The sequence below is a fragment of the Sebastes fasciatus genome, chromosome 9, assembly GCF_043250625.1.
Source record: "Sebastes fasciatus isolate fSebFas1 chromosome 9, fSebFas1.pri, whole genome shotgun sequence".
In the NCBI taxonomy this organism is placed as follows: Eukaryota; Metazoa; Chordata; class Actinopteri; order Perciformes; family Sebastidae; genus Sebastes; species Sebastes fasciatus.
In genome coordinates, this window is record NC_133803.1 from 940,341 (window position 1) to 955,373 (window position 15,033).

Genomic DNA, 15,033 nt, shown 5'->3' on the forward strand with positions numbered 1-15,033 from the left:
TCTCTCTCTCTCTCTCTCTCTCTCTCTCTCTCTTTCTTTCTCTCTTTTTCTCTCTATCTCTCTCTCAACCCAACCGGTCGAGGCAGATGGCCGCCCACCCAGTTCTGCTGTAGGTTTTTCCTGGCCACAGCGCGTTGCAATGCTCTTGGTGGGATCTCTTGTTGGGTCTCTCAACTAAAGAGTACGGTCTAAGAGCTGCTCTATATATAAAGCGTCTCGAGATAACTTCTGTTATGATTTGACGTTATATAAAAATAAATTGAATTGAATTGACTCATGGGCTGTGCGCAAAAATTAGAGGAAAGTCTGAAAAAAATATCCACAACGTGTAACAGAATTTTCCCTTTTGGTGACCCTCTCAGATTATTCTTGGGACCTCTAAGGGGTCCTAACCCCCAGGTTGGATTCAATTAGGCCATTAGGCTTCTTAAACCTGCAGTAGGCAGTATATTTTTGGCATCATTGGGCTAAAATTCCATAATAACCTTTCAGCATATTGTAATTCAAGTGTTCTGAGAGAAAACTAGACTTCTGCACCTCCTCATGGCTCTGTTTTCAGGCTTTAGAACATCTAGCCTGTGACAGGAGACTTTGACCAATCACATGTCATTTCAGAGAGAGAGCGTTCCTATTGGCTGTGCTCCGGCTGGTGGGCGGTGCTTGGTATTTCCTCAATTGATCTCAACATGGCTGCCGGGTCACAAACTTTCTAATTTTACAGCTAAACAGTACACTACAAGATGTATCTGAGAACATCTGAGGAGAGAAATGGACATTACAGTACCAGAATATTGATTCATATTTGATCAGCGCTGCCTAGTTTGACCGTTTGATTGGAGTTCTTGAGTGATTGACAGCTGCTCAGAGACAGCAGACTCCGGATCAGCTCTACTGCTTGTTTTCCTCCGGTCTGTGAAATCTTGCAGATGCCGTCAGGAACACCGGAGGACACAGAAGAACATGATTTATTTCAGATTACCTGTCTCATGTACTACTGTCAGGATATAGTGACCGTTTTATAAAAATAACTTTTTTTAATCATATTTGCTCCAATCTCGCCTACTTCAGCTTTAAGCAGTGTGATACCACAGAGGTAAAGTACTCAGTTAAGAAGAAGAATTACTTATTTATATCTTAAATGCCCATTAAGTCTTTCATATTAATGAGAGGTGTGTATGGCGTATAGGCTACGGACTTTAATCCAGTCGCCCTCATATGCTGTAATTAACATAGCTGTCCCTTAAACCTGCAAAACAAGAGGAAACTGAAGAACAGAGTATGTTAAGAGGTGTGTGCATAGGCCTATAGACTACCAGATGATTAAGACAGAGTACTCATTAGAATGTGTTAATGAATGGTGTAGGTAGTTAAAAGAATCTGGCTATAGATCAAACTACTGAATGTTATGGTTGGGAAGTTCAACTACTATATTTCATTTCAAGTCATATCTAATATGTAAAATAAGTCAGTACTTTCTTTTGACTATAAAGGACATTTGATTTGCAGACAGCATAGAAAAAGTCACAGTGGGTGTAAAGAAAAATTATTATAAAAATGATATATAAATAAAGACTATAGCTTAAACAGGAAGGCAATCCAGGCACTCCAAAATATCAAAAAAGTAGCAACGAGGAAGAGAATATATTAAAAAGCCTTTATTGTAGTGGCCAAATCATTTAAAAAGCCAACATGTTTCGACCACTGTAAGCCCAAAGACCTACAGTAGCCTTTATTGTAGTGGCCAAATCATTTAAAAAGCCAACATGTTTCGACCACTGTAAGCCCAAAGACCTACAGTGGTCGAAACATGTTGGCTTTTTAAATGATTTAGCCACTACAATAAAGATTTTTTAATATATTCTCTTCCTTGTTGCTACTTTTTTGATATTTTGGAGTGCCTGGATGCCTTCCTGTTTATCCAGATTTTTTTCCCTGTTTTCCAAGAGTACCGGACACGTTTTGCCTTACGATTGAACACACCGAGCAACCAGTTATCTCTCTTTCCAAAGTCTATAGCTTGTTGTCAGTGAAGACAGCTGTAGCAGCTCTGAGTCAGGTCCATTGATCATGGGATGTGAGGACATGTGATCATCGTCTAAACTGATTAATCATGTCCTTAAACATCTGAGACATTCAGGTTCAGTCTAGAGTCATTACACTGGGACACAATTCATTTCATTAACAAAAGACACAAAGATACAAAGATATAGTTGTACTCAATTATAAGATACTTACCTCAAATTATAAGCTGTTTAAGAACTTGAGTGAAATATAGATTAACAGTTAATTCTCCATTCTCAGCTACAGAGGCTGATTTAGCCTAATGTTACTTTTAATGTGCAGTCATCAGTCATGTTTTATGTCCTCAGCTTTGATTAGTTATATTCTCTGTCATGTCTAGATTGTTCAAATTAAGTCAAATCCTCAAGTCTGATGTGACGGAATTTGTAAAAGACATATTTATTTATTTGGGCATACCAGAAAGTGTTCTTATACTTCTACAAAACTCTGCTACTGTTGATCAACATGTCAAATCAGAAGATTGGTGGAAAATATTTCTATTGGAGGTACTCAAATATTTCTATTGGAGGTACTAATATATTCATATTTGAGGTACTAAAATAGTTATATTGGAGGTACTAATATATTCATATTGGAGGTACTAAAATATTTATATTCGAGGTACTAATATATTTATATTGGAGGTACTAATATATTCATATTGAAGGTACTAATATATTCATATTGAAGGTACTAAAATGTTTCTATTGGAAGTACTAATATATTTATTGTTGGAGGTACTAATATATTCATATTGAAGGTACTAAAATATTTCTATTGGAGGTACTAATATATTGGAGGTACTAAAATATTTCTATTGGAGGTACTAATATATTCATATTGGAGGTACTAAAATATTTCTATGGGAGGTACTAATTTATTTATATTGGAGAATATATTTATATTACAGGTACTACTATATTTATATTGGAGGTACGAATATAATATATTTATATTGGAGGTACTAATTTATTTATATTGGAGAATTTATTTATATTGGAGGTACTAATATATTCGTATTGGAGGTACTAATTCATTTGTATTGGATAATATATTTATATTGGAGGTACTACTATATTTATATTGGAGAATATATTTATATTGGAGGTACTAATATAGTGAAAGAGACGTGCTCCAACAAACATACCAGGAACACACTCAGTTGTGTTTCTGTCCCTTCATCTAGATGTTTTTGGTCTTCTTTATTTTAGGATATACAGCGGGAGGAAGCTTGGTGATAAATACTGTATCAATAACAGACTTAAGGAAGTATCTTTAAAGATATTACATAGAATTTATCCAGTAAAACTTGTGTTGGAAAGATTCAAGCTGGATATTGATTATAAATGTGATTTCTGTGAGTATTTATTCTTGCATCTATTCTTTCACTGTATACATACAATAATGTTCTGGATGGATGGAGCCAACTTTCTGAAAAATTGTATAATAAAAATATGTATTAATACATGTGTTTACAAATTCATTTATTAATCTATGAATAAATGGACAAAATTACAAAGTATTTAATTATTTGACATTTTAATGGGCAATTAATAGATTAATTATGAAAAGAATTTACAAATGAAATATGAATCCATCAATACCTGTTTTTATTGTAAAATTAATAAATTAATTTGTAAACACATTTATTAATGCTTGTTTTTATTGTACAATTAGTAATTCATCAATGAAATGCTCTATTACTATTTACGTGACTCTTGTGGTAATAACATGATCAACATGGCCCGTCCTTCTTTTATTATCCTAGGACGTAGACCGGAAGAGGCGTGGTTTTGGCGACTTCGCGCGAATTTCCTTTCTTCTTCCTGTGCAGTGTGAACATTTCCGGAGATCTGTTGTCGATGGGCGGTATTTATACCTTCACCGACTCATTGTAGGTTAGTGCAGTGTCTCTCTATGTCCACCACCTGCACCAGAGCCTCCACCATGTCTCAGGCTCGAGTTACTGACTTCTTCTCCCAGAGAAAGAAGGGCGCCGCCGGCTCAGTGAAAGCAGCCCAGCAGCGCAGGTCTGGGATCAGGTCTAGGATCAGCACTAACGTCGCCAGCACCAGGTCCAGATCCTCGAAGAACACAGTTGACCTCCTTTGTTCGTCCTCCGTCCACGAAGAGTTTGTCCGAGTTATCGACGAGGCCGCGGAGCTAACCGTCGGAGCGGGTCCTGTCGGTAAGCCCGCCGAGCATCCTCCCTCGAGTCCCCGGACACCGAAGCGGAGCTCGGCCGAGACAGAGACAGAGTTCGACCTCGGGGCCGCCGTGTTTTCAGCCACCGCCGACCACAGCACGGCAAAGAAGAGGCGGCAGGCGGAGGTCGTTAGTGCCGCTAAAGCTGCCGTTGACGTCCCGGAGAAAGCACCGAGGAGGAAGGCCAGGAAGAGACTGCTCCTCCCTCAGGACACCCCGCAGGTACCGTTAACGCTAATGTTGTTCTGTTGGACCCCCTATCTCTGAGAGACATGTCTGTAAGTCCCAGCTAGTGCATGGAGCTAGTACCCACACTAGTACAGGTTCGGCTTCATTATTTCAGCCACACAGAAATGGCAACCAGTAAACACAGTTGGGTTATTTTTTGGTTGCGAGCTTAAGAAAAAATTAATATGAAGCACATATATACAGTCACACTGTAGCCTATGTGTGTACAACTCAAGGAAGACTGTCTGTCTGTGTATGTGTAGCTCCGGCCCAGTGAGGTGACCCAGCTTCGGCCCGGTGACCACCTGCAAACCAACAGCTCTCCACAGAGGAGTCCAGTCAACAGCAGGGACAGTGGAGGACGGGCCAGCAAGGTAACACACTGTTTTGTGCTTCACTAATGTGCAGCCAGTCACCTCACTATCTGGGCAGGGACTACATGGTGTATATATATACGTATATACACATATATGTATATGTGTATGTATGTATGTATGTAGGTATATATGTGTGTATGTGTGTACATATATATATATATATATATATATATATATATATATATATAAATATATAATATATATATATATATATTATATATTATATATACACACACTGTGACAGTGAGATAAGTGTCTGATATGGCTGTGGAAGGTAAACATAATGATGCTAACCCAGTGTACTTAATTGAAATGATATACATGGTGTTATTCTGTAGTTTTTACAGGGTTCCTACGCAGTATAGAACTAGATTTTAGTAGTTTACAGGTCTGGATCAATACGGGGGGGAAACATGACTCCAGACTATTGGCCCTGTTCTGTTTTCTAACATATGAAATTCAGAATTTCTAAAAGTGAACTGATCATACAAGCAGCAGAATAATGTTCATGGTGTTTGGAGCAGCCAACATGTTCACCGCTGTGTGAGGTAGGGCTGGCCAGAGCGAGCTGGACGTCATCGCAAAGCAAGAAGGAGGCGATGGACTTAACGCACACTCCTACGCAGAGCTGCCTCTACGCCCGCCGTCACAGCCACGGCCAGCGCATTCGTATACGTGAACTAGGCCATTGCCCAGGACGGCACTTTGGCAAGGGCGGTGAAATGTGGGCCAACTATTCATCATGAGCAAAATAACTGATAAAAGCATGTTTTTAGCAAAGGGTGAAGGAGATGTGTGCATGAATCCACATGTGGTGCTTTAGTGAGTGTTGGTGGCAGCAGGACGGTGGATGAGGGGTTGAGTCCAGATAGACTACAGTGTGTGTTCATGGTGATGAAGGAACACGTGAGGAGCTCTGTGGTATAAGAGGAGTAGATCCACACACAGTACTTGTTAGTAGTGTGTACTTGTTGGTTTGGCTCTGCACATGATGGATGAGTTGACAACAACAAAACACTTTCCCTCCTCTCTGTCAGGCTTTGTGTAGAGAGGACATCGCAACCCTCAAGTCTCGCCTTCAGAGGATCAAGAAACACACAGAGGAATTTACCAGCGCTGCTTCAGCTTCGATATCCTCCTCTTCCTCCTCTCCCTCCTCTCCAGCTGCTTCAGCTCTCAACAGTACCACCCCCCCTGTCCCAAAAACCACAACGCCTGCCACCCCTGATGCTACGGCCCTCAAGTTCTCTGTAGCACAAGTCCGAGAGCTTGCAGCCAAAGCTCAGCGGAGGAAGGAGGAGAGAGAGGCCAAGGAGAGCAAGCTGAGTGAGACACCAGCCCAGGACAGGTGAGCATATACCTACAGCCATACCTCCAGTACCAGTCTGGACTGTACCACTAACACTAGGTTCCATCTCTTGTTCCTCAGTACTGAGCAGCCTGCATACCAGCGGTACCACACTCTCGCCCAAGCGGCCCCCCCAGGTCTATCCCTGCCTTACCAGTACAAGGTCCTGGCTGAGATGTTCAGGAGCATGGACACGGTGGTCGCCATGCTGTACAACCGCTGTGAGACGGCCACCTTCACCAAGATCAAACAGGGCGTTCAGGACATGATGCACAGGTTGGTAGAAGGACGGAGAGATGCTCTGGTTGGACTCTTTAAGTTTCAGATTTCAAGTCCTGATGTGAGGCTTTCAGTGATGCAGAAGTGTCTTCAGAAATGTGTTGATTTCACTCTTTTTTTAGTCTTAAAAGAAATTAAAAAAACCCATAAGGATAACTTCGGTATTTTGTAACCTGGACCCTATTTTCTCATGTTTCTGTGTCTCAGTGACTAACGGGGACAACAGCACTTTCTGAAACTGGACCAGTATTGAGGAGGTACGCTGCAGCTAAACCAGCTGTAATGTAATTTTTTGGGGCAACCTGGCACCGTCAGTGCTTGTTGTTGCCACTGACAGGCTCAGATTGTTATCAGCCTCCAGAGAAAGGAACCGTTGATCCGGTCTCTTTGTTATTGTGTCTCTCGGAGAAGCGTCAGTCTGAAACGTTGCATCGCCTCCACCTTGTGGAAATCATCTAAATATTCAGCCATGACATTGAAAATGTCCCTAACACTAAACTACAGCTAAGCTCCAACACAACACCAGCAGTACTCTCTCAAACTCTCACTCACGTTTCCATCATCGTCTTCTGGCAACGAGTCACATGAAGGTAAGAGGAGGGTTTCCTTCCTCTGGAGGCTCCTCTCCACTATGTTGTCAGACACTGATAAGAACAATCTGAGCCTGTCAGTGGCAACAACAAGAACTGTTAGTGGACGTAAATGGACGGTGCCAGGTTGCCCCAAAAGATTACATTACAGCTGGTTTAGCGGCCAGCGGCTGCAACGTTCCCCCTCAATACTGGACCAGTTTCAACAAGTGTTGTTGTCCCCGTTAGTCACTGATGGTGTTTTTCAACCTGGACCCTACTTTCCCATATTTTTGTGTCTAGCTATCCTTTAAGGCAGGGGTCTCCAACCAGTAGCTCTACCGGTGTCTGAGTGGCTCACTAAAGGTTACAAGAATATGGACATTAATTAGATGACACAAAGTCACATTGTAAACCAGTTTAAATATCTATCCAATTAAATTCACAGACACTGACACTAAATGATTATTTGCCGATCGGCCAATTAAACAAGTTGAGCTGCTTTCAGACATCAGCAATGTTAGCAGACCAGCAAGCGTACACCAGATCTGACAACGACCGCAGAAAATAGCCAGGCCAATAAAAAGGAACAAATCACCTATTTTAATGAGCAATGGGCGGAGACGTGTGTGTCTGCAAGCGTGTCAGTCGGTAGAAGATGGAACGTTGAGCGCCACTTCACCAAAGTCCACGGCAACTTTTCACGGGACTTTCCGTGTGGTAGCGGTCTACGAACGGAGAAGGCAAAAGAGCTGAAAACGAGGCTTAAAAGACGACCGTCTCGGTTCACCAAACTGATGAAGAAGGCCAACGCTGCAGCAGAGGCTTCGTTTAGTGGACACATCCTAACGAAGCACAGAGCCCTTCACCGATGGAGGGACTGTAATAGAAGCGATGACTGTGTGGCTGAAACGTTATTAAAGGACCATGAAAGTAAGACAGAAATGATGTCTGCTGTTGGTGATGTACAACTGGTGGTGCTATGAGGAGCTCTCAGCCACTTTCATTTAGTCCTATTAGCTCTCAGAGGGAACAAGGTTAGAGACCCTGCTCTAGACATTCTGCTGACCATGTGAGGACAACCAAAGGTTTTCCTTCAGTAATCTCTGTGATACTCTGGGAAGGAACCTACAACACGTACACTGTTCAGCTATGTGCAGTAAAAGCTGCTGTTATGTCAGTTGAAACCCTTTTTAGTGCTCCTGTTGTAATAATAATTCATCAGCCCATAGAACAGCCTTCTAAACATCCAGTACAACATGGCGGAGGTTAGACCTGGCTTTAATGTTTGCCTCTTGTCTTGATCCCCCTCACAGGCGCTTTGAGGAGAGCCACGTTGGTCAGATAAAGACGGTGTTTCCTGAAGCCTACACATTCAGACAGGAGAAGAACGTCCCAACCTTCAACAGCAGCGTTAAGAAGAGCCGCTACCAGCTCACTGTGGAGCCCGTCATTCTCTCTGGTAAAAAAAAACACCCTTTTCACAATCTTTTCAGTCACCACTTCTGCTCCAAATATTACAAGTTTAATATCGATTACCACTGTGATCAGTTCACCTTTAATCCACAGCTTTTTTTAAATGGGATAGATGTAACCGGTGGGTCCTTTTTATAGGTGCTCAGTAGGGGTGTAACTATCTGTTTTTACTACTATACGATTTCCATGGTTCCGATAGATTCAAGGACGATATCTAGAGCGATACGATCCGATACGATTCAATGATTTGAAATGGATACAGAAACTTTTTTTGCCAAAGATTCAGTCAGTGTGACTGAAATAAATATGTGATACTGGACAGAGCAGGTCAGGATTCTTCAAAGTTTTTCTTGTGATGGAATCAGGGATAAATTAATTATGGATATAAACAAGTAAACAACGATTAATGGCAAATACATATAGCTTTTATTAGAAAATAATAAAAAGTGCAACTGCAGGACCTGCTGCTTCAGTTCTCCAGATACAAGGCAGTGCAATATTGAACACTACATATAATAAACCAACTTCTATTCAGTATAGTATTCTAGTGATCAACAGCGTGGGACAGAATCATTCCTCTACAAACGCTGTTTAAATAATCTGCTGATAGTAATCCAGTAGTCCACCTACAGGGTTCATTTGGGCTCTTTTCATACATGAAAACATCTGGAGAAACATCTGGAGGAAAATGTTAAAACTACGTCAGACTGCCATTAGCTGAGTTTCTGTTTTGTTTTTTACTTTACTCCCGTCGTGATAATTCACCTCGTGGACCGTCTGCTCTCCGGCTGGATATGTGAGGCTGATGATGCGTGCACGTAGATATCATGACGGGGAAAGGAAAGGAATTTTCTCTGAATGAAACAACGTCAGCGCACGGGGAAAGCTCCGGTGGGTGAAGCCGGCCTCGTCAGGTGATCGATAACACCTGAAACTCTGCCGACCGGCTCCTCTGCACCGCAGCGCCGGCAGCTCATGCAGACCCTCTCCCTCCACGCCGCTACCGGCTGAGAGAGCGAGGAGTCTAGTGCGCCGTTCGTCCGCATGCACGCCATTGATGCGTGCTCGCGCTGCAGAGGGCAGAGCTGGCAAGCTGGCGCATGTCTGGAGAGTGAACCGGAGTAACGTTTAACATTTCTTTACTGATAAAAGTGCTAAAGACACTTTGATATAACGTTTGTTGTCCTTAAATACAAGGTGCAAATCCATAGTATCCATACAATGGATTTTATATCCATATACGTCTCCCGTGAAGGACAACTTGCCGAGTACCTTTGGATGTAGTTGGATCGTAGGAATATAAATGATACATGGATGTAGTAGATGAATCGTCCCACCCCTAGTGCTCATGATCCTGTGTTCATGTATTGACCTGTTTCCTGTCATCCTCCTCAGACCAGACTGGAGCTCGTCCTGTCCTGGCAGCCTCTCGCCTCCTGGAGAGAAGACACATCTTCCACCTGAATCAGGTCTCCATAGTCAAACAGCACCACAAGGTCAGCAGCTGCTCCGGTGTTGTTTCCAGTTGGTTTCATATAGTGAGAGTCACATCTAGGCAAAGTCCCAGTCCCTAACCGTGTGTGGTCTGAGCTGAGACGGCCGTCTCCACGGACACATGGGAAATACATGTAGGTGTTTCAGCGCGCTTCATTTCTCCCTCTGTCTGCAGGTCTTCCTGTCCTCGTTGGTTCCTCCGGTGTCCGTTCCAGAAGACAAACTGACCCGCTGGCACCCTCGCTTTAACGTGGACACTGTGCCAGCCATCTTCACGAGCCCGCTGCCGCAGCCTCCTCACACCGACACGCTGGCCACAGCTCAGGAGGTGCTGGACAAGGCTCGCTCACTCATCACACCAAAGGTGCCGTGTTGGTCAATGTTCTGAAATTATGAATAATGTATAAACAGTAGGCTCGTTGGAGATGAGCTGCACCTCGCCTGGAAAGTAGCCGAGATCAGGCGGCAGCAGCAGGGGACGGAGACTAACAGCTGCGGTCAGGTCGGACAGTTTCCTGCAGCCTTCACTGAATTCACAGGAAGTCACAGAGACAGTTACTTCCTGTTAGATCCGATCTGTAGGCTACTTGTAGTTTTCAGACCACATTGGGATTTATTTATATTTGTTTGTAAATCTATGTGGAAACGTGCATGTGTCTGGCGTTGGATTCTATCCTTTATTATTTTTATGTCCGCCTTGATTTGATAAGTGTTATATATGAATAACCTTCATTATTATTAATATTATTATTATCAACCACAGATGTGGATGTTAACAGATGAAACCTTCATGCCCAACACAGACTAATAACCTACATCTAGTGTTAAATATTACAGTTACACAGGAAGTTGTGACTTTCTACAACACTTGGTGTTTGCTGTCTAAACTAAGAGCTAATGGGTAAATGGTAAATGGATTTGCATTTATGTAGCACTTTTCTAGTCTTCCGACTAGCTTTACACTACATGTCAGTATTCACACACACATTCATACACTGATGGCAGAGGCTACTAAGGTGCCAACTTTGCCCATCAGGATCTTATAAATCTTATAAATACTCATTCACACACCGATGGCTATGCCTTCAGGATCAATTTTTGGGTTAAGTGTCTTGCTCAAGGACACATCGACATGTGACCCGGAGCAGCCGGGGATCGAACCACCGACCTTCCGATTGGTGGACAACCTGCTCTACCCTCTGAGCCACAGCCGCCCAATCAGCTCTCTGATCAGGAGACAGCCAGGCTTTTCCATCATGCCCTGAGTCTTGCAGTCGGTGGAGAGCAGCTGCGGCGCCTGGCTCTAAAAACTGCGGCATCTAACCTCTAACCAGCATGCATTGCGCGGTGATGGATTCTGCGCCGGCCTGGCTCATCTCCAACGAGCCTCATGAGTCGTTGTGTTTAAATGTCATGCTTTATTTTCTGATGCGTACTGTATATGAATTCAGTGTACTTGGCATCGTTCTGTCCAGTTCACACGTCATTATTCTGTCGTCCTGCGTTCAGATGGAGAGGGCTCTGGTCTCCCTGGCTCTGAAGACAGAAGATAAAGAGCCAACATCTCCACAGAACCCAGCAGCACCCCAAGCATCCGCTCAGGTCCCAACTGCCCTGAAAGGAGTGTCCCAGTCCCTGCTGGACCGGGTGAGTGGACCAGGAGAAGGGCGGGGGTGGGCAGTATGGACTGTGTGTATTATTAGCCTTTGCCACATCAGAACACCACCTTGTCATGTATCACAGTGTTGTCTCTGCTCATTTGTTGGTGTTTCAGATTCGGGCGAAGGAGGCCCAGAAGCTCCAGGCAGCCATGACTCGAAACCCCACCCAGGAGGAGCGTCTGCTGATGATGTCACGGCTCCCCGAGCTGGCCAGGATCCTCCGCAATGTTTTTGTAGCAGAGAAGAAGCCGTCTCTGATAATGGAGGTGGCCTGTAACAGGACGGTGGCCAGCTACAGATCTGCTCTCAGCACAGGTTGGTTCAAACAGCAGAGATGGACGGGAGCAGCCGACGACCGACCTCCACACAATTTTTTATTATTATTAACTGCTAGAAATTAGGGGTGTAACGATTCATCTACTACATCCATGTATCCATTTATATTCCTACGTTCCAACTACATCCATAGGTACTCGGCAAGTTGTCCTTCACGGGAGACGTATATCGATATAAAATCCATTGTATGGATACTATGGATTTGCACGTTGTATTTAAGGACTACAAACGTTTTATCAAAGTGTTTTTAGCACTTTTATTAGTAAAGAAATGTTAAACGTTACTCCGGTTCACTCTCCAGACATGCGCCAGCTTGCCAGCTCTGCCCTCTGCAGTTATCAAGCTGTTGATCACTAGAATACTACACTGAATAGAAGTTGGTTTATTATATGTAGTGTTAAATATTGCACTGCCTTGTATCTGGAGAACTGAAGCAGCAGGTCCTGCAGTTGCACTTTTTATTATTTTCTAATAAAAGCTGTATGTATTTGCCATTAATCGTTGTTTACTTGTTTATATCCATAATTAATTTATCCCTGATTCCGTCACAAGAAAAACTTTGAAGAATCCTGACCTGCTCTGTCCAGTATCACATATTTATTTCAGTCACACTGACTGAATCTTTGGCAAAAAAAGTTTCTGTATCCATTTCAAATCATTGAATCGTATCGCTCTAGATGAGCCAGATATCGTCCTTGAATCGTATCGGAACCATGGAAATCGTATCGTTGTAAAAACGGATCGTTGCACCCCTAATAATCTAGAAGCAGCATTTTACTGTAACATTCACTGTTATTCTGTAGCAGGAAACCTGTTGCTGTAATGTGATTGGCTGTTCGTCCTCTCTGAACAGGTGAAATGGAGAAACACATCCGTCTGCTGGCAGAAGTGGCTGCTGATTGGCTGACCATTCATCCTATCAGGAAGGACTTCTACCTGAAGTTGAACAAGAACATGGAGCTCAACATAGTTCTGGACAAACTGAGCAACAAACTACGAGAGGAGGAGAGAATCTGAGCTAGATGTGATGGCCTTTCAGTCCTCGCTGTGGGAGCTGCCAGCAGACTGGACACAGGCTGCTTTACAGGGAAACATGTTTCAGTGATTTCGCTGGTTTGTGGGCAGCAGGCTCGTGTGTCTCACAGTTTAGACGCACCATGGGTTTTGTGGTGTGCCCTGCGCTCTACGCTGCCACAGACTGTTCTAAGAACAGCTCCTGGACAGAGACCACATGGGACCGACCAGACCTAGTCCTGGTTTTTCCACCATCAGGGGGACGGTGTTGTAAACCGGTTGTTTTAACCCCACTACTGTTCTGTTGCTTTGTTTTAGTTCCTCCATGAAGGGGTAATATCAGCTTCCAGACTTTTTAAGGATCTATTTTCTACGACGTTGAGCTGATGAATGTTTCTATTTTTAAAGGTCACTGTTTGATAATGTTTCAGAAATACAATCATTTGTCAGAGTTCTGCTTCCCCCAGTTGTTTTCTGTGAATGCAGTTTATTAAATCTAACAATGTGTAACACAAAGGCAGTGATTGCATTAAATATGTGATAGCTGGAGGAGAACCAGAGACAGGACGGCGTCGGCGGTTCAGGTCTCCCTACTTTAATGCAGAAAGTTATAGTTTGTTTTTCTAAGATTTTGAGATGACATTTTATTTGTGGTGCTTTTAGCATTTAAAAACGTAATTTTAATAACAATACAATAGTGTGTCTCAGTTCCATATAAATGAATCCAATGACGGTGCACGTGGTGGGTGTTCCGTCTACGGTTTACAACCACAGCACTTTGAGTACTGACTGAAATGTGAAGGCAGTTTTTAACCAAGTAGCAAAAGTTGACATTGAACTTGATCAGATTATTTAACCAGAGATTTCCTTACCTCATCAAATGAGGAAATGTTATTTTCTTATTTTGATTTAGACCATGCATTGACAGGTTTGTCCTGTTGGTGTTGGCACTGTTCTAAAATGCTCCCTATACCTCTGGATAGTTGTGTGTTGCTGGAGTACTACAGTATCTCTGCCTGCAGTGGTCAGTAATAATAGAACTGATGACTGGCAGCTGCTTGTTCATTATTAGGGACCTTCATCAGCCAGCAGGACTTTTTCTCCATTTTCTCACACACATTGTCTGAAAGCATTCCTCATTTCTCAGAAAAAATCTGCAAAATGAAACTGCCTTCAAAAAAATGTGATGTCCTTTTAAAATTGTATTTTGCGTTCAAAAGAACACACCATCATAGGAACAGGCCTTTCTGAGATCCAGCAATGATGTGCTCAACGTAAATCACTAGTATGAACTAGAAAATGCATTTCCTGCAGAAAAAGTGTGTGAATGCTGACAGCTGAAATGAATTGCAAAGCATTCCTGAAAATAGAGAAATCTTAAAGCACAAATGCATCGAACTGCTCTCCTGAAAAACTGACCTGTAAAACTGGCAGAGATGAAAGCTGAACTCCAGCACCCAAAAGAAGCTAAGAGCTGAAATACACTGCTAGAAAAGCAGGAAGCTAAACTGTAATACTGTCACAAGAGGAAGTTGAAATGAATGAACTCTTTAGGCAGAAAGTTTTGGCTGAAATAAACTTTTAAAACTACATATTTGGACCGAAAATATAATTTTGGTTCAGACGTTAAAAAGTAGTAAAAGCCTCATCCTGAGCTTCCTGTTAGAATTTAGACTAATAATAATAAATAGCAGTGGATATAATACAGTGATAATAGCAATTAAATAGTAATGATAGCAGAAATAATAATAGAAATATGACTACTGCTAATAATTATATTAATAAAGATAGATAATAGAGATGATCAGAGACATGGAGACATGACTGTGAGCTCCCAGTGGGATGCAGTAATAATGTGTTTGGTGATTTAAAGGTTCAATAGAGTAGATGTTAAACCGTAGACATCTATTCAGCATCCAGTGACTTATTTCAGCTACTTCAACAGATGTCATCAATTTAAAGACAGTCAGGGAAATGCTGTTAAA

General features: G+C 42.5%; 1 protein-coding gene across 1 annotated transcript; it reads left to right on the forward strand.

Annotated features, from left to right (window-relative positions):
- Positions 1-3,840: 3,840 nt before the first annotated feature.
- On the forward strand, positions 3,841-13,564 carry cdt1 (chromatin licensing and DNA replication factor 1). The gene is made up of 10 exons (XM_074645468.1): positions 3,841-4,488; positions 4,758-4,868; positions 5,909-6,219; positions 6,301-6,495; positions 8,384-8,529; positions 9,939-10,039; positions 10,213-10,401; positions 11,547-11,684; positions 11,812-12,013; positions 12,888-13,564. The coding sequence occupies exons 1-10, from the start codon at positions 3,979-3,981 to the stop codon at positions 13,049-13,051; spliced, it is 2,067 nt and encodes a 688-aa protein (XP_074501569.1). The 5' UTR covers positions 3,841-3,978; the 3' UTR covers positions 13,052-13,564.
- Positions 13,565-15,033: the final 1,469 nt, after the last annotated feature.

What these genes read in the sequence shown, in the direction of transcription:
- cdt1 (XM_074645468.1), top strand. Translation starts at nt 3,979, where the DNA reads ATGTCCACCACCTGCACCAGAGCCTCCACCATGTCTCAGGCTCGAGTT. An exon ending in GTGGAGGACGGGCCAGCAAG is followed by an intron (nt 4,869 to 5,908) that starts GTAACACACTGT and finishes CCTCTCTGTCAG; the next exon opens with GCTTTGTGTAGAGAGGACAT. An exon ending in CCCAGTCCCTGCTGGACCGG is followed by an intron (nt 11,685 to 11,811) that starts GTGAGTGGACCA and finishes TTGGTGTTTCAG; the next exon opens with ATTCGGGCGAAGGAGGCCCA.